This window comes from Fringilla coelebs (genome assembly GCF_963513975.1).
Source record: "Fringilla coelebs genome assembly, chromosome: 7".
Taxonomy (NCBI): Eukaryota; Metazoa; Chordata; class Aves; order Passeriformes; family Fringillidae; genus Fringilla; species Fringilla coelebs.
The window spans coordinates 8,844,758-8,869,734 of NC_140035.1; the positions used below are offsets into that span (position 1 = coordinate 8,844,758).

At 48.9% G+C, this 24,977-nt stretch overlaps 1 protein-coding gene across 3 annotated transcripts; it reads left to right on the forward strand.

Moving 5' to 3' along the window:
* Positions 1 to 437: 437 nt before the first annotated feature.
* On the forward strand, positions 438 to 24,612 carry STEAP3 (STEAP3 metalloreductase). Of its 3 annotated transcripts, XM_084208966.1 has the most exons (5): positions 438 to 731; positions 12,353 to 12,839; positions 13,311 to 13,838; positions 15,384 to 15,548; positions 21,307 to 24,612. In XM_084208966.1, exons 2-5 carry the CDS (start codon positions 12,354 to 12,356, stop codon positions 21,595 to 21,597), a joined length of 1,470 nt encoding a protein of 489 aa, XP_084065092.1. In that variant the 5' UTR covers positions 438 to 731; position 12,353; the 3' UTR covers positions 21,598 to 24,612. The 3 variants fall into 3 exon arrangements, with proteins under 3 accessions (XP_084065092.1, XP_084065091.1, XP_084065093.1); XM_084208965.1 differs by lacking the exon at positions 438 to 731 and having other exon boundaries at positions 12,203 to 12,839; XM_084208967.1 differs by lacking the exons at positions 438 to 731; positions 15,384 to 15,548 and having other exon boundaries at positions 12,203 to 12,839.
* The last annotated feature ends 365 nt before the right edge of the window (positions 24,613 to 24,977 follow it).

Here is a 24,977-nt window from a genome sequence, read left to right on the forward strand (position 1 = left end):
GGCGGATGAGACAACCCCTTCAGGTCCCTTCCCTCCTCTCCTCCACTGAGTGAGCAAACCAAAGCTCCAGAGGGATTTTCAAGTCCCCGTGGGTTTGCCCCAGTGCTTTTTCCTGCAGATTCTCTCTCTGGTGCCAGCTCCCGGCAGCTTTGGGAGTGTGCTGCCCCGGTCCACGGGAGCGGGGCCGTGCGGCAGCGTTGGGGTGTTCGCAGCAGGACAGCTCTTAGGGTGCAGAACCATTCATTATCTGCTCCACACCTCCCGGCACAGCTTTCCAGAACAAGTGCGCGGCCCCTGATAGCAGGGGCAGAGGCGCAACAAGCCGCACCCGCCCATTAAAATGAGACACGGGCTGGCTCTGAAATGCGTTTATAAATAGAGAACTCAGGTCTGCCTTCGACTCCTGTCTGTAATGGACACCGCGGCCCGGCCGCCCCGGCAGCGATGCCCGCCTGCCCGCGTGTGTTTAACCGGAGCACGGCAGTGACGCCCGCGCAGCCCTGCGGGGACGGGGCTGGGGGTCCGTCACCCTGAGCCGGGCCGTGCCGAGCCGTGCTGGGCGCTGAGCCGGGCCGTGCCGAGCCGCGTGGGCCGGGCTGTGCCGAGCGGAGCCGAGCGGTGCCCGCGGCCCCGGCGGGCACATGGGCAGAGGGCGGAGCCCGCGGCCTGACATCACGGCTCGGCTCCGCGCTGCCGGACGGCGCCGCTCGCCCTCCCGCCGCCGTGCAGAGGTGAGGAGCGCGGGGGGACGGGCACGGCGGGGCTCGGGCACGGCCAGCACGGCGAGAAACCGGAGCGGGGCTCGAACCGCCCGCGCCGGGCGTGCAGGGCGGGGAAGGCTCGGCTCGGCGCCGCCGGGGCTGCACTGCCCGGCGGGAACGTCCCGGGTCAGCGGGGGCTCCTCCGCCGCCGAGCGCTGCAGCCGGGCCCCCGTCCCGCCGCACCCCGGCCCGGGATCCCCGCGGCGGGGCTGGGAGCGGGGCTGCTCCCTGCCCACGGCCCGCTCCGCCCTGCGCTCGGGCAGGGTCCCAGGGCGCTTTCGAACCCCTCGGTGCGAGGCTTGGTGTTGGGGCTGGGGCCGGGTCCCGGGCGGAGATGTCTGCGGGGGCCGGCGTGTCTCGGTCCGGGCGGTCACCGGCAGAGCTCGGTGGGCTGCAGGTCCGCCAGGTTGCGGTGCGGGCTGCCCGCGGGAAGCGCTGTCCTTCCCTGGCCGCTGGACACGTCCGTGCGGCTGCGGGAAACTCTCTGTCCCTGGCACCAACCGGGCACAAAGCCCCCGGAACGCGTCGGGTTCCCGGTTCCGAGTGGTGCTACCCTCGTGAGCGCAGTGGGGATGGATGGATGGATGGATGGATGGATGGATGGATGGATGGATGGATGGATGGATGGATGGATGGATGGATGGATGGACGGACGGACGGACGTTCAGGCTGTGCTCCTCAGAGGGCAGCACTTGGCACTTAGGTTTCACTTTTTATTCTCAGCTCGCTAAATGCATTGAGGAGATGAGTGGCTCTTTCCAGCCACGGAGAAATCAGCACTGAGATATAAAAAAAACTTCGGGGAAATCTTGGCCAGGGCCCAGGATCCCTCAGAGGCGAGCAGGGTGCAGCTGTTGTGGGGTTTCTGAACCATTGTAGGGACTTATAAAAGCTGCAAAGGTTGGATGCTTTTTGACGGGGACTTCAGCATTTGATCCATGTAAGAGTAAAGAGGGATGAGAGCTGTGAAGGAATTGTAGAGCTGACTTTGTAAGGACATCCCACAGGTGATGGAAGCTGGGGTGGGCTGGCCCTATCCTGTGACCCTGTCCAGGGTGTGACATCTGCCCATGACAAATTGACACCAGGGAGCTTGGGGGAGTGTTTGTGTTCCTAATGCCTGAGCTGGGCGGAGGGGTATAGAGAACCCCAGATTATTTCAATCAGAGTAGTCTAAATAAAACTAACACAGAGAATTGCCTGCTGTGGCAAGAAACCAAAATGGAGAGACAGCAGGAGAGGAAGGCTGTTGCCTACAGCATCAATACTCATGTGGGCTGAGGAGATGCAGGACTAATAAGATTTAAATACAGCATCAAGCTTTCGTTTTCTTCTAAAATCACATTTGCTATGAAGCAAATGTACAGTAATGTAAGATGCCGCAGTCACTGCACATATTTGATTTCCTCTGTGATTGTAAAGGAGAAAATGTTGATGACTCAACCTGTCTGTGTTTAACAAAACCACATCAAACCCCAGGAAAACATGCTCTTTGACAGCATAATTTTTTTGTTGTTTATTTTGCTCTTTATTTTTGTTTTGGGGTTGTTTTGCTTTTTATTGTTAAGAACTATGCTTTGACTATGACCTTGTAACATTATACCCATAAAGAGAAGCAGGTTTAGATTCAGGGGAAACACATTTTTTCCGATGATGGAAGAAGTAGGCCAGCCATGCCAGCTCTCTTGAGAGGTGGGAAAGGCAGTGGCAGCTGTGATAAAAAATGTCACACACCAGGAATTAAAACACACCAATTTGTTATCTGTAAGTTTACCATCACTGATTAGAGTTAGCTTTTTGTCAACATTGTAATGGAAGAAAATGCTGTTTTCAAATTTGAATTTACTGCTTCTACATAGGTTTTCTTATGCAGACCTACAGTGGATTAAGCAGTTTCCCATCTTCATCTAAGTTTAAATGAACAGTCACTTAACTGAAAGTAAAAAGCTTCTGAAAGTATGTCAGTGACGTGGGAGCTTCCAACACATTTCCAAAAGCCTTTACATACTCTGGGGCCTAAACATTTTGAAATTTTTCCTGGGGTTTAAGGTACTGACAGAGAAATTCCTCCCATCCTTTTTCCAGGTTCTCAGATTTTCAGTGAGTGTCTCTAAAGTCTTTATTGCGGCAATATGTGCATTTCCTTTAGTATGAATACACCACTGTAGTCTTTGGAAAAAATGTCCTAAGAGCTCCCCACGGGATGTAGGCTTCAAGAATCAGGGTCTGTAGATAACATGTCCACCACTGAAGGAGCCTGATATCAACTGCAGATCATGTGCAAGCACTAATAGCTCATAGAGCTACAGAGTGCTTCGGGTTGGAAGGGACCTTAAAGATCATCTCATTCCAGCTCTCACCATGGTCAGGGGCACTAGACCGTGTTGCTCTAAACCCAGTCCAACCTGATCCTGATGCCTTCCAGGGATGGGTCATCCACAGCTTTGCTGGGCAATCTGTGCCAGTGCCTCACCAGCTTCATACTGAAGAATTTCTTCCTTATATCTGATATAAACCTGCCCTGTCACTGTAAGGACATTCCCCATTGTCCTACCACTATAGCCCTTATAAAAAGTCCCTTTCCAGCTCCCTTCAGGTACTGTTAGTTGCTCTAAGGTCTTCCTAGTGCCTTCTCTTCTCCAGGCCGAGCAACCCCAATTCTCTCAGCCTGTCTTAATAGGAGAGGGGCTCCATCCTTCTGAGCATCTCTGTGACCCTTTTTTGGACTCACTGCACCAGCTCCACATCCTTCTTATGTTGGGGTTAGATACAGGACAGAACCTGTGCCAGTGCAGCTTGGCATCGTGGTGAAATACATGCTGTTTGTACCTGTCCAGCACACCTGGGTCTTGCTGAGGATGGGGTCCTGGGGGGAGGCATGTTGTTCATACTGCATGTATTTGTCTCTCTGGGCTCACCTGCAAGACCCCTGCCAGTGCAGGAGAAAGCAAGCTAGGTGTGCTGTGCAGGATGCTGGACTGAAGGCAGTTGGTGTGAGAGGAAGGGGAAGGCAGGGCAGTGAGCTGACTTCCACAAAGAGCATTTCTCTCTTACCCATCTGTGTCTCCAAAGATAACCACCTGGTCAGCTAGTTGTGTTTGCCTCTCTCCCAGGAGCTTCCCAGGAGCTGTTGGGAAAATCACTAGAGGCAGTACATGGTTCTACATTGGTTACCTTTCCTGTTTTCACCACTGTGCTTATTCAGGGCTGGATCAGAGCTACCTCTGTAGTGTGTCATGCCTGTGCTCCGTGGAGGGGGAAAATCAGATCAGCAGGAGATGGGCTGGCCCTCTGCCATAGGCTGTGTCTTCCTTCCACCCCACACTGCCTCTCAGGCATCTTCTCCCCGTGTGGTCCTGTGCATCTTCTGAGTGACTGGGTGAAGCAAAGTCAGAAAGGCAGGAGTGCTGATCTTGGAAACCCTTCTAACAGGCACTGTGGCACGGAAATAGCCAATGCAAATATTTCCCTGTGTGCTCAGCACAATTCCTCCATGCTTTTCCTGGAAAGAAACAAAGAGATTTTAAAGAGAGAGCTGGAGCCTGCCAGCTCCCTGTGGTGACTGCTGAAGTCAGATCCTGCCTGATCTCTGTAGGCCTGGAGAAGGGTTGGAAGCCCCAGCTCATTTTAGGCAGGAACACCTCCACCCATCATGTCTGGCTGCAGGGAATTACTAGATCTACCTGAGAAACTTCCACCTTTGGGTTGTTTTCTTGCTCTTCTTGCACTTGAGGAGGGGAGGGCTCAGAAATGGATGAGTCACTGAGTTGTTAACTTGTAAGAGCAGCAAGAGAATGAAAACCCCCCAAAAAAGCAAGAGAAGCCATACAAGATTGAAGTATAGCACCTAAACTTGTTATAAATTGCCCTTTTATGTCACTTGAGAACTGTGAGATGCTAAGCTGAGAAAATAACCTTCTCATTCAGAGTCACATCAGCCAGATGTCAGCATCAGCGCTGCTCTAGCAAACTCCATCCGGCTTCAGCTCTGTGCCTTCCACGGTCTTAGAGTGAAACCTCAGGATTTCCCAGACTTTCAGATTCCCATTTCATGATGTTTTACTACAGGGTAGGTCTTTCTCAGGCTTCTCATTACTCTATCAATACAGTGGGCACAGAGATCAAGATGTTCTTGCAAAAGAGCAGAGGAAGTTCTTCAAACAAGGACTTTGCTGTAGAGAAGTGGCACTGCAAATGGAGGCAAATTTGGGGGAGAAGAGTTTGAAGATCTCTATGGCAGAACCTGTTGGTAACTGCTTTAAAATACATCATTTGGATGAAACCAGGGCAAAGGGGGTTTTTCCCAGTTGTTTTCCATAGATAGGTAGTTTTCCTGCTCAGAATTAAAATGGAGGGTTTATCCTTGGAGAGAGAAACTGTCCCTGCCAAGTGATCACAAGCTAGTGTAGTTCTACAGGAGAACTATAGCCAAAATGTCTGAGCTTGTGTGGGAAAAAGAGGTCATTTTGTCCCTGTGGGCAATTCTGGTAGCCCTTTCTCCTCTACTTTCCCCTGTTCTGAAAGCTATTTTTGAATTTTGGTCCTGATGAGGATCATCTTGTGGTCAGGGACATGGACATGCCTTAGGCTTCACTGCTGGCTTCCAAAAACAACATTCTAATTTTTTTTTTCAGTGTATAAACCAGAGGGTGTATGGAGTTGGGAGGGTCAGTGCCTGTCAGCCCATGTTTTCATTTGTGTGTGATGGAGTAGGGAGGCAGATACTGAATTTGTAGGTGACACTGAGCTAGGAGGGACTGGAAACATTTTAGAGAAGAGACTAAGAATTGAAGATTGTGAGAGCTGGTTTAAAAAAACAGGGCACGCGTTCTGTCCTGTGTGGTAGGACTGACTGACCGGCCGGACACCAGGTGAGTGACCAGCCAGCCAGTGTTCACAGGAGCCAGAGGACAGGGACACTGTGCCCCCGGGTTAACAGGGGCACACGGTTGTGCAAAAGCAAACAGTCCTCTTGGGATGCATAAAGAGAAGTGGTGCACTGGAGAAGCAGCGTCTCCGCTCCAGGTGGTGCATTTTAGGGGCTCAGTTGGAAAATGCAGTTCTGGGCATCCTCCAAGGAAAATGAGAGCAAGGAGCAGAGGCTGAGTTGTTGCACATTCGGTAAATAAGAGCTCTGATGAAAGAGTTGGGTTTCACTCGTGCAGGAAGAACCAGAAACCTGTTCTCCAGATACAGAATGTGTCTGTCTGCAGAGGAGAAGGCAAATCATTTGCCATGTCCTTTGGGGTTAAAAGAGGAAGGGATAAAGTTAACTGGATTGAGAGATAAAGAGGAGAGAAAGCGGGGCTCTGCAGGAGCTTATGGAAGTGGTTTTAGCAGATAAATACCTGATAATGAGGTAATCAGATAAAGAGCTGCCCTGGGGCAGGAGGAGGGATGAGAACCTGTGATTGAAAAGTGCATCGGGGTGGAGAACAATTGCAGGGGGACATGTGGCAACTCCTGGAGCCCCACAGCCGGCCTGGGGTCACGGCAGGCCTTGGAGCCCCACAGCAGGTGTGGGGTCACAGCAGTCCCTGAGCCCACAGCAGGCCTGGGGTCACAGCAGGCCTTGGAGCCCACAGCAGGTGTGGGGTCACAGCAGTCCCTGAGCCCACATGAGGTGTGCAGTCACAGCAGTCTCTGAGCCCACATCAGGTGTGCAGTCACAGCAGGCCCTGAGCCCATGGCAGTCCCTGAGCCCACATCAGGTGTGCAGTCACAGCAGTCCCTGAGCCCACAGCAGGTGTGCAGTCACAGCAGGCCCTGAGCCCATGGCAGTCCCTGAGCCCACATCAGGTGTGCAGTCACAGCAGTCCCTGAGCCCACATCAGGTGTGCAGTCACAGCAGGCCCTGAGCCCACAGCAGGCCTGGGGTCACAGCAGTCTGTCCCCCTGCCCCGCAGTGCCATGCTCAGCACGCAGTGATGCCAGCTCGGGGCAGCACCAGTCCCTGTCTCTCCTCCGCACCCCAGCAGCAGGGACACGGGGAGCACGGCCCCCATCCCTGTCCCGTGTGCCCGTGGGCTGAAGGACAGCAGCAGGGACAGCCCAGCTCCCAGCATTTCCTCATTCTCATGGCCTGGCTGGCAGCCCGGCTGGGTTTGCAATATGGCTTTTCTGGAAGGGTGATTTCCATCCTTTGCCAGTTCCTGGTTTGCGCCATTTGGGAGGTAACTCTGCTTTGGAAGGAGAAGGAAGAAAAGGGGCAAGCAAAAAGGCAGCAGGCTTGGTTTCCCTGACTCTTTCTCTTGCAGGCAGAGCCAGGGAAGTCATTTCCAGTCAGCCTGGACAGGACTGCAAGCTCTCCAGAAATGTGCCCCAGTGCTGAGATTAAAGCAGCTTTGGATAAGCTTTTTCATTACTTAAATCTGTTCCAGTTCCAACAGGTTCAGGTTCATGGCACTTGCTGTGCTCCTGGGAGGGATGCTCTGTGTGTGGGAAAAAGACTTAAAAAAAAAAAAAAATTTAAAAAAAAAAATAGTATTTCTGCTCAGAGCAAGACCTGAGTGGAACACTTCAGCTGCTGAATGCTCCTCTCCAGCTGGGACTTTTGGAGGGTTAACACAGCAGGAGATGCTTTGCAAACAGAGGCTGGAGGGCTTTGGCTTCATGGTTCAAAGGTCTCTCCATGCAGACTGGAAGTCCCCAGGGGACAGAGATCACCCCTGTCTCTGGAGTGTGTGTGGGACCGAGCTGGTGCCAGCCATGGCTGGCAGGGCCCAAAGGGACCTTCCCAGTGCAGAAATGATGACACTCCTCTGCAGTGACCTGACCAAAGACTCTGCTGCATCCTTTGATTCATCATGAGCCTTGCTGGTCTTTCAACCCATGTGCTCATTAAGGAATGTGTGTAATAATCATGTGCTTTATCTCGAGTGGCACCCAAACAGAAGCACTGAGCAGCCTCTTTGATGACCTGCACGGGTTGAATCCACAGCTTATGGAGACTCAGTTGTGCTCAGTCTAAGCAAACACTGACTTTGGGGGAAGACAGAAAAGAGTGGTTTTAGCCACAGTGGTGCAGACTGAGTATGTGAGGCTGGGCTCAAAGATGAGTTTCTGTGCAAACAGGAACCAGTTTGGTTTCACTGGACAGGACATTTGTTGGAGCTCTGTACGAGATTGCTGCCATATTCTTCAGCACAGTCTGATATGTTTAAAACACTGCCTTTTTATTAGAGTTAGGGTAAAACTAACTTGTCTTTTATCTGATAAATCTGAATACCAAGGCATTGAAATGAATCTTGATTTTTTTTTTGTCCAGAACCTGAAGCAAAGCTCTTGCCTTGCTACCACAGGTCATCCTTCTTCAGGGTGTACAACTCAAACACCTCTGGACTGCTAATTACAGGAACCAGCTAGGCTATCCTCCTGCAGCAGAGGATGTGAAAGGGGCCCCAAAAGATGGTCTCATTGTTAAAGACGTGGTAAAAGATATCTGGGTCATCCCAGACAAACTTGCTGGAGTCCCATCATTGTTAGTATCTCCTTCTCCCACGTCTGTTGAAAGAGGATAACAAGTGTGCCGTTCCCCAGTGGCTGCAGGGGATGATCTGCTCAGCTGATTGACTCTGTGAGCTGTAAGCCCAGGGACACCTGAGTGGGCTCCTGCAGCCCAGCTCCATCAGAATGGCTGTCCTGCTGAAAAACCTGACTGAGGCCTCTCAGTGTCGGCAGGGAGGCAGAGAAACCTTGTTTGCCTGGCCCTGAGCCTAAGCTAACAGCCTCTGCCAAGCCTCAGGTGCAAAATATGTAGAATTATCCCCGTGTTTCTTATGTGAGAACCCCTCCCTCCCTCTGCCTGGGCAACAGAGATTTGACTGCTTCGTTTCAAGCAGCTGCTGTCTGTCTGATCCCACTCCTTGTGGCAGAAGTTGCCTCCTGGACAGTTTTTGTAGAGTTCCCAGCAGAGGGGAGCTCCCCATCTTGCTCACTGCCCATCACTGCTATTGCCCTGCAATTAACAGCAGCAGTGGCAGTGCAGTCATTGAACTGCACATGGGAACAAGTGTGCTGCAGTGGACACAGCAGTGATGTAAGGGTGTCATTAGCAGCTGAGCTGAAGGGCAGCTGTACAGTATTCAGTATTTTAGTTAGGGAACTGCTGCCCAGTTAGAATTGGAGCTTGTTTATCCCCACTGGGCTGTGCTTTAAATCATCTTGGAGCTTCCTTAGTAAGAAACTGATCTCCTTGGATTGCACGTGCTGTAACTCAGCAGGGATACAGTTTGCTTGACAAGGAAGATCAAGAAATGGGGTTTATCTAAGTCTGGAGGTGCTAAAGATGTCTAAGCACCATGATATTCACTCCTGGCCTCCTCTGCAGCATCCTGGCCATGGTGCTTTGCGCCCACTCTGGGTGGATTGGCCTTGCTGTGGTGAATTAGCTTTGGGAGGGAGAGTTTCAAGCAGGTGACATGTCCATAGGTGCAGAAAAAGCAGGGTGGACACGGTAAGTCAGGGGTGGTGGCAGGAGGAGGGGGTCTGTGTGCTCCCCAGAGATAGAGAAGTGAAGAAAAGCTGTTGCCTAATCAGACAGTTCATTGCCAGGCATCTGTTAGGCAGAGACCACAGTGTTTGTCTCAGTGAAATGTGTTCATGGTGAAAGAGAGATGTTCCCCTCCTTTCTCAGGAGGATTTCAGTGCATGGCAATGACAGCCACAGGCAGCAGCCAGCTCCAGGGACCGTGCCACCGTGGGCTGGCAGCAGAGATGAGTCCTGCTCCAAAGCCCCGCCAGTCAGGGCATGACTTTAATAATCACACCAAAATTCACAGAAAACATTTTGAGTCTTCTTATTTTGTAACTATCCTGCTGACATCAAAGGCTGTTTAATTCTGTCATCTCTTTTAATCAAAATAACTGGAGACAGCAAAGATGTTTATCTCCAAACATTGCCGACATCTCTCTACGTGTTCAGTGGCAGCTGCAGGACCGAGGAAGCACAGTATAAGAAAAATTGCTTGCAGCAACATTTACATCCCAGTGGGACCACAGAGAGAACTTTTAAGGTGCCTTAAATTGATTATGAAATGAGTCTGTGGGTAACAATCACTTTGTCATCCTGAATGCTGATTTCTCCCCCCATGTCTGAGAGACAGAGATTTGTTTCTTTATTTTGGGGTAATATTTTGTGTGCACAGACGGTGGAAAAGGGGAGGGGGGTATGGGAGTGCAAGCTAATTATTCTGAACAATAGCATTCGCCCTAGAACAAATAGTTCTGGACATGAGTACATTTAGGCGAAGCAAGAAGGTTTCTAAAAAGTAAAAAGTAAAGCAGTGTGTGTGATAAAGCTTCTGATAAGAAGGGACTGGGAAAAAAAAACCCTGCATCTTTGCAGACAGAGATCAATAAGTCATCCCTGTGGCCTCTTCTGTGTTTATTTCCCCTTTTCTTTTTTTCAGAGAAATAAGCAGAACTGTAGTATGCTGTTCAATCTCTGTATTTATACTGTGGACGTGAGTTTTGAAGTGGAAGAAATCACCGTGCGCTTCTTTGGCACTTGTTTTTACCTGCTAGCACTTCTTCCATGAGCAACTTTGGGTCTCTGGGATAAGGTGGTGCTTGGGGAGAGGCAAGGAGAGCAGACAGACCTCTGCCATAGAAACAGTATTGTCACTGAAACTATGATGGGTTTGTACCCAGGATAGTGAATTTTAGTTTCAAAGTCCATCTGCTGAAGGTGTTTTGCAGGTTTTCAGTGAGGAGCAGGATTGAGATCCTGGCAGCTGTGTGAGAGATGTCCTCGGGTAACTTGGGTGTGCTTGGTGTTTGTCTGCCAGGGACCTCCAAGTTGGTGTTTTCATAGTAATGTCACCCTTTGATCATTTCTCTGAGTGGTTTTAACAAATTTACAGCTCTTTAAATTGTATATATGGTTAGGGTAGTTTATGCCCACAGGCAGCTCCTGCCATGTCTCTCTAGCTTCTGTAGTGAATTTTGGTGCTCAGGCACTTTGAATGGGGAGATTCTTTTGCAGATTCTTCACAAGAAAGATTGACTGTCCTAAATGTTTTTGAGTAGATATTAGGAAGAAAATATTTAGTACACAGGTGGTGAGGCATGGGAACAGGTTTCAAAGAGATCCTGTGCCCATCCCTGGAGGTGTTCAGGACCAGGTTGGATGGGGCTTTGAGCAGCCTAGTCAAGTAGAAGGTGTCCTTGCCCTTGGCAAGAGGTTGGAAGTAGATGATCTTTAAGTCCCTTCCAACCTGAACCATTCTGTGATTCTGTGATCACTACACACGAGTTCCATCTTGTCAATATTCACTCCCTTTCCCAGATCACTTATGAGCATGTTGAACAGCATAAATCTGCAGGGAAATCCCTTGGCAACTTATTCCCATTATGAAAATAATTTATTTCTTCTCACCCTTTGTTTCCCATTGGTAACTATTCATGCAGAAGTGCCCTTCCCCTTTGCACCACTGCTGTGCCAATCCCAGAAGAGCCTTGGGTGAAGGACATTTCCAAAAGCCTATTAAAAACACACCTGTGCCAGGGACTAGGTCACCCCCCATTCAAATGGTCACCTTCATTTTGAGAGAACTTGACCAACTACAAGGCAAGACTGCACTCCACCAAAACCAATTTTCTCCATTCCCAGTATATCACAAATCTGTTAATCGTGGTCTTTATTCTAATCTCTGGCAGTGTGCCAATAGAAAAGCCAGAGGTCCTGGTGTGTAAGTTCCATTGGCTGCCTTCTGAGCCCTCTTAAAATCTTACCCTCAGGAATTCCTTTAGGGTAAATTTGCTGTTCCTTAAGTTGGGAGGCACATTTGAGCCACTGACACAGCCCATGAGCAGTTTGGCAGTTCCCTGCCCAAGTTTCTTCTGACCTCCAGGTTCAGTTGCTATGCTGCCTGTGAATTCATTGATCTGCTTAAAACCTCTCCATGCCCTCAATATCTAATCTGTTACAGGGCAAAATTCATTAACGTTTGTAAAGCTCATCAAGATCTTTCATGAGCAAATCCCATCATGTTTTAATATATTTTTTAAATGTCACGAGTAAGTTCTCATTACTCATTAAAGAGCTGAAGCAAACAGCACTTGCCAGACCCAAATATTGGGACAGGCAAGTTCTAAAACTCTCTTCATTTACCACTTTTAGCACACTTTCATTTCAATTTGACTTTCTGCCTTGATTCTGCTCTGGCAAAGCCCTCCAGCTTTTCCAGATGTAGTCTCAGGGGTCTTCATGGACCCCTTCTTTAGGAGGTATCTGGTAGCTCCATGGGAATCTCAGAGTTTCTGGTCCTGATTGCTGTCAGTGTTGGCCTGGCATGAAGGACACCAGAGGATGGATGAGTACATCCAGCAGGTGTTGGATCACACAACCCTGAGAAACCTCCATAAAAGCCTTCACCTTCCAACCCAGCCTGGTGTTTTGTGCCCCTCCAGTGGTGCCTGAATATTACTACACATTTCCTGATGGGTTTGGCAAACAGGTCCTGGGCCACTGGGACCAAAACCATGTTCGAGTGGCCTAAGTGACATTTTTCCCCATGACCCTAGATGTGGTCTGGGTCTCTGCGAGAGCTCCACAGTGAATTTGCGTTTCTCCTTGTTTTTCCTGCCAGGATGTCCAGAGGAGACATGGCCAAACCTCTGCTGGACCACGGGAGCACGGGGGGTGAGCGCAGCCCGCCGCCGGTGCCAGCCGGGCGCACCGTGGGCGTGCTGGGCAGCGGGGACTTTGCGCGCTCCTTGGCCGTGCGCCTGGTGCGCTCCGGCTTCAAGGTGGTGGTGGGCAGCCGCAACCCCAAGCGGAAAGCCAGCCTGTTCCCTGCTGCAGCAGAGGTCACCTTCCAGGCCGAGGCCGTGAAGAAGGCGGAGGTCATCTTCGTGGCCGTTTTCAGGGAACATTACTCCACCCTCTGTGACCTGGCTGATGTGCTGGTGGGCAAGATCCTGGTGGATGTCAGCAACAACACGGAGATCAACCATCACAAGGAATCCAATGCGGAGTACTTGGCTTCCCTGTTCCCAGCCTGCACCGTGGTAAAGGCCTTTAATGTGGTTTCTGCGTGGACGCTGCAGTCAGGTGCCAGGGATGGAAATAAGCAGGTATTGTTTTCTTCCAGCAAGGGAAGAATCCCAAATCCCAGCTGTTCCAGCAGCTCAGTCTGGCAGCATCAGCAAATGGCCTTAGGCTCCAGGAGAAGGAGTCTTGAGTGCTGGCTGTGGCATCCAGAGACCACCCCTTAGCTTCTGCATTTCTTTGTTCAGAAATGAAGTACCTTCACTCAGTTCACACTTTGTAGTCCTTGGAGCATCTACTTAAGTGAAAAGTATTATTCAGTTGTCTGTTTATCTAAACAGAGCCAGTGAAACAAACTGGCAGTACATGCATGAAAGGAAACCTGTCCAGGAGAGAGGTCTTTGGCAGCCATGGTAAATCCCTGTCAAAAAGCCTGCCAGGAATTGTGATGCTCAGTGGAATAACATAGGCTCCCTGTGACACAGAATCCCTCTGGATGCACTCGATCCCAGCAGCCTGATTTCTTTGCCCTATATGTGTATTTCTGTTCATTGCAGGTTCTGATCTGCTCAAATAACCAAGAAGCCAAGCACACCGTAGCAGAAATTGCTCAAGTCATGGGATTCACCCCTGTGGACATGGGCTGCATGTCATCAGCCTGTGAGATCGAGAACATTCCCCTGCGCCTCTTGCCAGCCTGGAAAATCCCCATCTTTTTGGCTCTGGGGCTTTTTCTTTGCTTCTTCACCTACAACCTGATCCGGCAGGTCATCCACCCTTACATCAGGGAGCAGAAGAACAAGCTGTACAAGATCCCCATCGAGGTGGTCAACACCACGCTGCCGTGCGTCTCCTACGTCATGCTGTCTCTGGTCTACCTGCCCGGGGTGCTGGCAGCCTGCTCCCAGCTCTACTATGGCACCAAGTACAGGCGCTTCCCAGATTGGCTGGACCAGTGGCTGCAGCACAGGAAGCAGATTGGTCTCCTCAGCTTCTTCTGTGCAGCCCTGCACGCCGTGTACAGCCTGTGCCTGCCCATGCGCCGCTCCCACCGCTACCTGTTAATTGAGACGGCCGTCAAGCAGGTAACGGGGGTGCTCCTCAGGTCAGCACCTGCCGGGGTCTGCTGAACTCATGCACATCTTGGGTGGTGGGCCTAATATCATGGGGTTTTCATCCTTATCCAAAGCTGTGGGACAGTGGGAAAATGCTCTCTAGGAGTGTTTCCCCCACAGGTGAGCCACACGGCACACACTGAGCACTTTCCTGTCTGTGCTGAGGAGCTGCCCTCTCCCTAGGTACACAGCTCCCTCTGCAGTGACCGCCAGGGCTAGGGTCAACCCTCCTGTGCCACTGCTCCCCAGAAACACTGTCAAGCCTTTGAAACCAGCCTTGCCTGGCACTGGTGTGTCTGAGACTAGGTCAGAGGCAGAAAAAATGCTAGGCGAGGGGAAATCCAGTGGTAGGGGGAGCAGAGTTCCCTTCAGCTCCCAAAATCTTTAGAGATCCCTGTTTTTTCACACTGATGTTCACAATTGTGCCTGCTGGAGTAACCAAGTCATAACCCAGAGAGGGTTGTATGTTCTCATCACCCTGTGCCTGCAGGAGTTTAACAAAATGGTGGTGAAGAACCAGTTATATAAGAACAAGGAAATGGAAAGGGACTTAATTGCTTTATGAACACTCTCAGCAGTGTTTATCCAGTGCGAGATTGCTGCCTTCAGGCAGTTCAGCCAGCTCTGTAGTACCATGGGAGGATGGGATTTGCTCTTTCCTGCCCCTGGCTCCTCACTGCTCCTCACTGCTCCCTCCTGGGATGGCACAGGCTTCGTGCAGCCGAGGGGAAAATGTGATCAAGGGATTACCCCACAACCCCTCTGCTTTCTGTGTTGAACTATTTGGCTGAGTGATTCCAAATATTTGTCCCAAAAAGGAGGGAAGGGGCTGTGGGGGCAGAGGAGAGCAGGATGGCTGGTTTGGGCAGCAGTGGCTGTTCAGAGCATCCATCAAACACCATTCCCAGCCTCTCAGCTCCAGCCTTGAGCAGGTTGTTCTCAAGTGCCACAGTTGCACATTAATCTCAGGCAACCATCCTATGTTCATTTCCCCTCTACCTCCTGTTTTCTAGCAACATCTTTGTTTAGTAAATTAAACCCATTTAATGGGCTAAAGAGGACAGTTCTAAATGTTCCTCTTTGCCATGCAGTATAAAACCCATCTTCCTTTCCATTAGCATGAACAATTTCCCCTCTAAATGCACTTAAAACAAAGGTTATTAGGAGACTACTGCATATTCAAGCATCTGTATTTGTTTTCATGGCTTGAAACTGAGTTCTCATTGTAATTATCTTTCCAAATGTGACTTTGGGGCTTGCTGCTGTGGTTACAGGCATGGGAGCTGAGAGCATTCAGCAGTTCTTCCCAGCAGGCTTCAAATCAGGTCTAGCTTTGGCCAAATGGCTCTGGGATAAGAGAGCATTTCCACATCTCCCAAACAGGCAAATAGTGCTGGAGGTGTGAACAGGACCCAGTGCTCATCCAGGAAACCTGCTTCCAAAACCAAAACAGATAAAACTCAGTTCCTCTGTGCCTAAGCGCTCCATTTTAACAAACCTTCATTGTCATGCCAGGCTATGGAGAAGAAGATGACAGTCTGGGTAGAGGAGGAAGTCTGGAGGATGGAGATTTATATCTCTGTTGGAATAATTGCCCTGGGCTTGCTGTCGTTACTTGCCATCACTTCACTTCCATCCATCGCAAACTCTCTCAACTGGAGGGAATTCAGTTTCATTCAGGTAAAGTTGATATTTGCTGATGCCAGAGAGGGATTCTGCAGAATCAGAGTCAGGCCCTCACACAGACAGGGCAGGGCTTGACCTGCTTTCCCAGCACATCCAGCTGTGGCAGGGCAGCTGTGCATTGGTGTCAGCAGCAAAACTTCCCCATGGACCCCAGTGGCACAGACCCCTTCTCCAGGAGGAGAGACCCAGAGTAGGAGAGGGGCAGAGTGGTGTGTGCTGGGGGCCATGCTGCTCTCACACAGGGCTTGTCCAGTCTAGGGAAGGTGCTTTTCTCAGGAGAAGGGAAAATGCAAGGTGTCATGGACATCCACATGTAGATCAGCAGCAGCAGAGCTGCTGTGGGGGGCACCAGGCTGTGGAGGGCAGGCAGGGAACTCACTGTGGGCACAGCTGGCTGCAGCACACAGATCTGCCCTTGCTTTTCAGGGAGAGTGAGCTGCTGAAAAGGAGAGAGCCTGGGGGGACAGTGCAGGGGAAAGACAGGTTTGGCAGAGCTTGCATGCACCCAAGTGTTGTCTTTTTTCAATAGACAAAAAGGCTTAGAGTAGTCTGTAACCTGCCAGAGCCCACACAGCAGAGAACTGGGTATGATTTCAATGAAAAGGCCATGTCTGATGCTGAAACCTGCAGAAAACTTTAGTTTTTCCTCAGTGGTTTAGGAGCCTTCCTCCCACTTGCAGTGATGGCCAAGCTCTCAAAGACCAAATTCCCTTGGTGACCTGAGTGTACCCCCTGGGATTTTCACAGACACAGTATTCACAGGCTGCAGCTTTTTCAGGGATGCATTTGAGCCAGGCTTAGGGCTCATTAACGGAGATAGCAGAGAAAGAACCTTTCAAGTATCCCCTGCACATTAAAGCTGATTTTGAGGCCAGATTCCACTCACTGTGTCACAGTCATACCCCACAGCCCTAAAACTCCTTTTCACTTGTGCCTCCTACAGCAGGGCTGCTTAGCATGCACCAGGCTTTGTAACCCCTGTGGCACCCAAGGTGTGTGAGCCCCCCCAGGACCCCGTTCCCCTGCAGCTCCCCTGTGGAGCCTCCCTTTGCATCACTTAACCATTCCAAAGGGGAGGGCAGGGCTCAGGGATGCAGAGGTGAATATCTATCATCCAGCCTCTGTTAAGCTCTGCTGAAGCTCTCCAGTGGTATATAAATAATTCAATATTCATTAGAGCAGGAGTTTGAAGTCTGCTCCCCTGCTTCTCCCACAAGTGCCCTGATCACCACACGAGCAATCCAGTTTGTCTTCTTTCCCCTCTTGCTGTGGGCTAGCCAGTAATTATTTACACTGGGTAGAAGGGCTGCACTAGGAGAGCTTGACCCCAAGAGATCATCCCCCGAGGAGAAGGGAGACTGGCTTTAAACCTCTGTTTCAGACTGGACAATGGGAGCATATTAATTCGCACCATCATGTCTCAGGGGAGGGCTGCAGCTGCTGGGACACCGGATAAATCAGTCCTGGCTTGCACATCTCATACCAGGAATCCCAAACGAAGGGAAGTATCTCCTTGCAGCCTGGAAGGAGGCTTTGAAGCCCCCTGCATTTCCCTTTGGCTCCCCAGGCAGCCTGGCAGCTGTCCTGGAGGGTGCTGGTGTTGTGTCATGTAACACAAACATTGTCGTGGCAGGTCGTGCGTGTAACACGACTGTCCCATCTGCCCTTTGGGACCCCTTCCCAGCCTTTCCAAGGGTATGTCAGCACTGGGACCAGACAAATTCGTGATGCTCAGTTCCAAAATAGCTCTTGGCTGCCCCACATGGGAACTGGCTGGTTTAGTTCATGGAAAGATACTCACACCTATTTCTGTCTGCATGGAATAAAGCATGACAGCGTGACACGAGCTCCCAGCTGATCACAGGCAGGAGAGGCAGGGCTGGTGTTGTGCCTCTTTGTGGAAATACCATGTAAAAAGAGCAGGTTACAGATCTCCTGGCATGTTAGCTTCCATATTACCTTTTTTGTAAATGAGGGATTTTTAAAATTATTTTCTCCTCAATAAGTCGGTGGTGCCTTTCTTGAGGAAATTAAAAGAGCAGCTACAGCTACTGCTTCCAGGCTCGAGAAGTTGCATTCACATAGCTCAGTGAGCCTCCCTGAATTAATGCACAGTGTCACAGTGCAAATACAAGGGGTGAAGCATGAGGCTTCTCAAATATTTGGGATTTCTAGCACTTCCACAGCATAAAAGAGGTGAAATGCAGAGTGCAGAAACCCCAGCCAGATGCCTTCCAGAAAATGCAGCAATTTGTTCCCATCTCAGTTGAACTTGATGGTGTTTGAGAGATGCTGCACCAAAAGCCACATGTGGGGCAGATTCAGGAGTCACTTTAGTCCCCTCCTTACCCAGACCTTCCCAAGTCTGATATTTTCCAGCAGCCAGTGTATGTGTACACCTGTATTAGTGCCATATACTGCCACGGTAGTAAAATACACATCTGTTGCCTGACAGGTCAAAATCCCATTTGTATTGTTGCCAAAGTTATAGGAAAAAAGGTTAATTTTCACAGTAGCTCCTGCACATACTCAAATTTCAATTAAATATGGTTAAATTGGATACACAGTTCCCCTGTGTGTCCAGTTTTAACAGAAAATGTACAGGACTGAAACATTGGCTAACAGGAATGATTTGTATGTAATTCAACTTGTAGGAGACATTTTTAACGTTCCCCAGTGATTTACAAATCAAGTCTAATTGCCTGAGAAGTAAAAATGTGTATGATTGCCTTTACCTTCCTATCCTGAGAAGCCCTCCTGAATCTGAAGGTTGAATTGACCTGGTTTCTTTCATAGTTCATGTAGCATAAGATGTAAAGAATCTGTAATCAGACCTTTTCTAACCCTCCTGTCAAGGCAGCACAAGGGGCCAGACCTGCTTCCATTGAGCTAATAATTTCATAGTACTGATGGCTGCACAAGTCAGAAACTTATCTGGGTCAGGAAGGGCCTCTTTGCTTTCAGTGCTGCCCAAGCATTTCTAAATGAACCACATGTGACTGGATCACCTTTCCTGAGGTGTTACAGGGAGCCTGCAGGCACCAAGGAAGTGGGGGAGGTAGAAGAGTTAATGCAGACTAGAAAATACATGCAAAACCTGCATCAGGAAGATACTGTCTTCATACAGCATCTTTCAGAGAGCTTTAACACCCTACAGGGCTGCTGGCCCCACACTCCCCATGTTGTGACAGTACAAAAAAAAGCCTCTGCCACTGTTTAAAACAAAACCCAGAAAGATTTCCTAGCTAGGAACTACATAGAGAGGATCAATGAGAGCTCAAGAGTGGTATCAGGGCTAAGCACTTCGGCAAATCGGCCCCTGGGGTGCTCAGCAGGCTCTGCATTGTGCTACGCTGAGTGTGTATTGAGCTGTAAACACTGAGCAAAGCTGCAATCAGCAAAACTTTTGGGTTCTGTGCACTTACAGACCTGCTGTATCCAGCTGCCTGGTGGGTGCAGCCATGGCTCCTTCAGCCAGCATCAGCACTGGGACCCCCTCTGCTCACCCCAGTCAGCTCCTCGTTTGTGCTAGAAGTGGATCAGCCCATTGCTGCTGCCAGAGGAGCTGCCAGCCCTGGCTCCAGCCACAGCAGCTTAGCCATGTGTTTGTTGCCGTGTGTTTGTAGCCAATTAGCCTTTTTGTTTCATCCCCCCCCATCCACACACAAAGGTGGGTCGGTCGTGGAGTGCCTGTGATGGTTTGTCACCTTTTGTCCTGTTAATTCCTCTCCTGCTCTCCCCCAGTACCAGCAGCTAGAGGCACAAGGTAATTATCTCCAGCTCTGACATCTCTGCCATGCACAGAGGCCTGCTTGGGCTGACTGAATGCACCCCCTGCCCAGGGCAGAAAGCTTCTGCTCTCGGATTCACTCTGTCCCCTTTTCCCTGTCCTGCTTTGTCAGATGAGTCCTAATCTGGTCCTTCAAACCTTTTGCCACAGCTTTTTTTTGCCTGTTGGAGAGAATCTTGAATTATAAATGATGGGTGATCTGTGGGTCAGGTCCTGCTGTTAGGTTCAGCTGTGACCATGGCATATTTCAGCAAATTCCTTAATTTTCCCAATGCAGCCTTGACCCTGTTGGGTTTGCTGCTTGTTACCACTTTGGTTTAGGACATGGACACAGCTTCTGGTAAGAAGGACATGAAAGAAAGGATGAGTGTGGGCTTGCACACAGGACTAAGGCTCAGTTCCCAGCTCTGTTCCCAATTCCTGGCATGACCTTGAGTAATGCTCAGCTGGAACACAGAGAGGAGTCCTGCCCTGCCTTGGCAGGACTCAGTGACACTCACATGACTGCCAGATAGATACGGTAAAAGTGAAGTACCTCGATCTGGTAGCACATTTTAGAGCTCTCCTTCCCTCCCTTGCCCAGTTCCCTCAGCTGCTTAAAAGATTAGCTCTGAAGTTTAGAGGAGTCTTGGTTGGGTTTTTTTTTTTATACATTTTTAAAAGTTGTCTGGGTTTTTAAATTGTTTCTTAGCAGTCAAAAATAGAAGGGGAATCTATGAATTGAGTAGTTCTTTGGATGAAACTGTTTTTTTCACAAGATGATGAGTCCTTCCTCCCATCTTGCCCTGATTCCTCATTTCCCTGCCATGTCCTCTTTCCTGGACATATCTTCAGGAAGACTGTGTTTCTCACTGATCTCTGCACCAAGACAGATATTTTGGTTTTGAAAGGCTTTCTTCCCTAAGTTAGGGACCAACTAAAATTAGCAAAATTTTCCCTGTCTAGGCATCTTGAAATTTGGTTGTTATTTCAGGCTTAGACCAAGCATTCAAAGTAGGGCAGCAGAGCAAGATGCTCCACCTGCACTTTTCTGTGAAAACACAGCAGCAAAGGCCTGCAAAAGGAGAACACAGCGAGTGCCCAGGGCTGCTGAGTGCCAGCAGGCAGTGGGAGCTGGCAGGCTCTGGAGCCACCACCTCTAATGCTGGCAGGAAGCCCTCAGTCAGGGAAAGAGTTTAAAACCTATCTTTGAGAGCAATCCTCAGAGGGAGCTGGAATCACTCAAGTGATGTTGTCCCTGTGGGTGCTTGGGAGCATGATCTCAGTTGAAAATGGGGGAGGTTCCTGCCTGTAGAATAGGGGCTGTGTTCTTGCTGCCTCCCTGAGTGGATAAAGGGCTCTCCTCACAGCCTTTGAACCATCACAGATCTCTAAGACAGAGGAGGAGAGCCTTGAGGGCTATTGATCACCTCAGAACAGAGCGCTTCTTCCTGCACAATCTCATTTTCCTGTAGATGACACCAGTCACCTGAAGATCTTTGTTCTCTGTGGAGCTGTGGCTTCACCCACTTCCAGCAGTGCCAGCTGTGGTCCAGAGCCACATCACTGATGCTTCATCCTGCTGGTGAGACACCTCAGCCAGCCAGGGTCTGGCAGGGCAGAGCAGAGCTGGCAGCTGCAACTCGGGAGGAGCCCTTGGGAGCTGCCTGTGCCCGCCTGCCCAGCAGGGGCTGGGGGCTGCTGCTTCACAGGATGCAAGAGCCTTCCTCTCTGCTGAGTTGGCAGCACCTTCTGGGAAATTCCTGCTGAGCTTCTGATGTCACACTTAACCTCTAATTAGACAAAGACAAGCACAGTCTGGCACACTCCCCAGGAAAGGGTTCCAGCCATGTTTTATTGAAACACAGGGATACCCATTGCTTCCTCTGTGTCATGTACACTTAGAAAATAATGTCAAAAATACAGGAAGACAGCCAGGCACAAGGAACTCTGCTAACTGATGTGTGTTTCTTTTCCTTTCAGTCCTCCCTTGGATTTATTGCCTTGGTGATCAGCACTCTGCACACGCTCACGTACGGCTGGTCGAGGGCCTTCGATGAGAACCAGTACAAATTCTACCTGCCCCCAACCTACACCCTCACCCTGCTCGTGCCATGCACTGTGATCATAGCCAAAGTCATCTTCAGTTTGCCCTGCATCCGGCACAGACTTCTGAGAATCAGGAGGGGCTGGGAGAAGGGCAGATACGTCAAATTTGTTCTGCCCAGCGCAACAGGGGAATTCTCAAGTGGGGAGACCTCCAGTAATGTCTAACAGCCCCAGCTTTGAGGATTTCGAAGCACTATCAACATTTCTAGGTTCAAAGGTGTTTCTTTTTCTTAAATATATGTATGTTTTGGTATAATGGTATTGTTGATAAAAAAAATAAAATTTGGTGACTTTAGAAAATGGATGGTCATCAAACTAGGTTAGACAGTAGCAGTTAAATTATATTGCTGATTTGCTAGGACAATTATTGCCTTAAAAGTGACTGTGAGAGCCGAGCTAGCAGCACTAATATACTTGGAAACTGATGGACTCTGTTTGTCAGATCAGTCATTTGAGGTGCTGCCTGGCAGCTCCCCAAACCAGTATTTCTCAGTTGCTTTCCTAGCTGCTCTCATAAATTTCAATGCCTTTCTTTTTTAGTACAAGGTTGCACAGATTTTCTGGAGTTTATGACAGCAAAGATACCCTGCCATTTGAGTGTATGGATCAATCAAGGCAGTGAGGTTTAGAAAGATCAATTGCCCTGGTTTTGTTCTCCTCAATGAACTCTGTGGACAAGTCAGTACAGCTATATTCATGTAACTGTGACAGCAGATTTTACTAAAATCATCAAATCTGACAGCAAGCCCAGTATCCCTGTTCTCTCAGATACAGACAGCACTTCTGGTCCTGGAAGCAGTGCCTGATGCATGTTTATAAGCTGAGGAAATAAAGCACCTTTTCCAGGAGTGTAAAAGCATTTTAGAGACATCCCCAATACCAGACGTCTGGTCTGCACTGCTGGCTCTGAGATGACAGCTACTGCTGCATGTTCTCTGTTACACTGAGCCAAAGTTTCAAGCAGTATTTGATTGAAATAGAGCGAGGATAATTATTGGAAAGGCCTGCTGCTTCACAAAATTACACTGAGAAAACCAAGGCCTTCCAGCTGGCCTTACATCAAATAATAGGGTGAAGCTTTTAGAAATGGCTGTCACCTGAACATTCCCATTTAAGCAAACAAAACAGCAGCTCTAAACCCACTGGTTTCACTAGCAATAATAAGATCTTTGAACAGTCCTGCAAAGGGATCACCAAGTGTTGACCACAATGTGAAAACATGTTGTACATTTTGGGCACAGTCCTTCATTGCCTTACACCTTAAAAAATCCCTTGCTAGATCACAAAGCAGGTATGAAATGCTCTTCTGACTTCACACCCACTGTGGACAAGGCACAAGGCAAAGAAGATTTCTGTCCTAATTTCATGTTTCACCTGTTGCTTTCTATGAAGTTCTTACTCTTTATCAGAATAACTCTTTAGGTTTTGGACATCCAAATCACCAAGCAGTGAATGGACAGCCATTCACTAAAGCTCATTTAAAAGCAAGCAGTCGGGATGACACAAGAAGACTACCTCAGGAAGGTCAGGTACAAGGACATGCCTGGAATAGCCTCATTTTCCTACAGTTAAGGAAAAGACACCCAGTGTTCAGTATTGCTTTGAGAAACAACAGCTGTCAGCACCAAATGAGGTACAGCTTGTGGCACAAGGAAGTACTTGTTACCAGACCAGTTAATACAAAGGGCAGGGGGAATTATCAGCTTTGGGGCACATAACCCCTTCTACAAACCAACATTGCTCCCATAACCTGGAAGAGTTCTACACAGCCAGAGACTCGTAAGAATTCCCTGTTTAGCCTCAAGTAACTACAGTGAGTAATATTCTCCAAATATTGCTCATGTGGCCAGTGATGATATTGACTGTTAGCTCTTGCCTAACACTTACAGTAAAGTCTCCAAATGCTGCTTCTTGAGGGGAAAGCCTAGATTTCATAATAAGGTGCCTTTTTTGTTGCTGCTTTCGTGGGGTTTGGACAACATGGTGAAAGTACCATTACTTACCACTCTCCCCCTCAGCAAGCTGAGTTTGTTAGCTTTCCCCATCCACCTCCAGAACTTAGCCCAGATTGGCACCTGACCAAATCACTCTGCAAGCAGACTGATGACCCAACACCACTTATTTCTGGTTAGGTGATAGGTTAAGTTTCCACATATATTTGAGACAGTTTCACCTGAATATAATTCCATCTACTCCAATTTAACTCATCCTTGAGGGAAGACTGGATTCAGCAAGCCTGGTTTTTTAGTCATCTTTTCCGTTTCACCATCAGGCAAAGACAAGATAAAAGCACCAGTTTACACCCCTTATGGTGTATTTCAGTACTACTGTCTGGTGGCCAAAAAAGATCAGGAGGCAGAGAAAGAGCATTACTCAGGATGGCAGGCTTTGTCTTCAAGGAGAAAAGAATGATTTATTTTGAGCCACTGCAAGGTTAAAGACTTGCCTCTTTGCCCAGCAGAAGGTTTGCACCCTCTCTTTGTTTACAAGACTTCCATGCCTACAAACACTTTCCCATGGCAAAGGGACAGTTTCCATGAGCAGAGGGGCAGTCAGTGAGTCAGCATGGTGCTTTTCAGATGGACACAAGCCCAAAGGGACAGACAAGCCAGCTCAAAATCCCCACAGCTACTGCAGCTCTACAGCATCTGAAGAAAAAAGCTGGCCAAGTGTCTCCAGGTAATGCCTGTGCCAACAGATTGGCCAGCCAGCCACCCTCCCTTTTGAAAACTAAAACAAATCCTTATAAATGCAGAACAGTATTTCACATGATGCCCTCTGTATGCATCTGGTCCTGAAAACATGGGACACAACAGTTTGAGTCATTTCTTCTGATTCTGGAATGCTGGAAATGAAAGTAAGGGATTTTTCAGTTATCTTTTCCCTAAGCATTTTTGATGTGCATAGGACATTCAGTGAGATTGGCTTAAAATTTACCATTTAACTGGTTTTGTACTTGAAGTTTTTCTCTTTCTGTATATATGTACACACACACATAAATATATGTATCTTATTGCAGAATATGTAGCTTGAATGTAAAAATCTTTGTATTTTTATTTTCTGTACTGCCTACTACGTGCCTCTGGGATATGTAAGAGCCAAATGAAGAGCTGTAAGAGTAAGGCCAGTTTTAATCTCTGGCCTCTGTAGTTATATAAAGATATTCTGAACAGATCTACATAATTATATCAGAGCTCGTGTGAGTCTTTTTTCCTGCCTCCCCCCAAACAAAACCATTGCTTTAATGGCAGTAGTAGAGTAGTGTGATTATCTAGAATTTAACCACCAAGAAATAAAACCCACTACAGCCAGCAGCTTGTAGAATCTCATTAGCAAGGTAACAAAATGATCATTGCTGTGACCCATGGTGCCAGGGCTCAATTACAGAGTTCCTATGAGTGTGAGAGGGCACAAGTGTGTGCAGACATATATTTCATTACAGGGGGCTACTGATACTACACAGCTCTTGTAGCACAGGATCAAACAAGATTAATTCACTAAATAGAAAGTGCTGTTGATGCAGAGTTCAAGGAAGAAGGAGTTCC

Bases quoted from the DNA above. Each gene is read 5' to 3' on its own strand.
- STEAP3 (XM_084208965.1), top strand. From the start codon at position 12,288: ATGTGGTCTGGGTCTCTGCGAGAGCTCCACAGTGAATTTGCGTTTCTC. The intron at 12,840-13,310 runs GTATTGTTTTCT...TGTTCATTGCAG, and splicing joins CCAGGGATGGAAATAAGCAG to GTTCTGATCTGCTCAAATAA. The intron at 13,839-15,383 runs GTAACGGGGGTG...TTGTCATGCCAG, and splicing joins TTGAGACGGCCGTCAAGCAG to GCTATGGAGAAGAAGATGAC.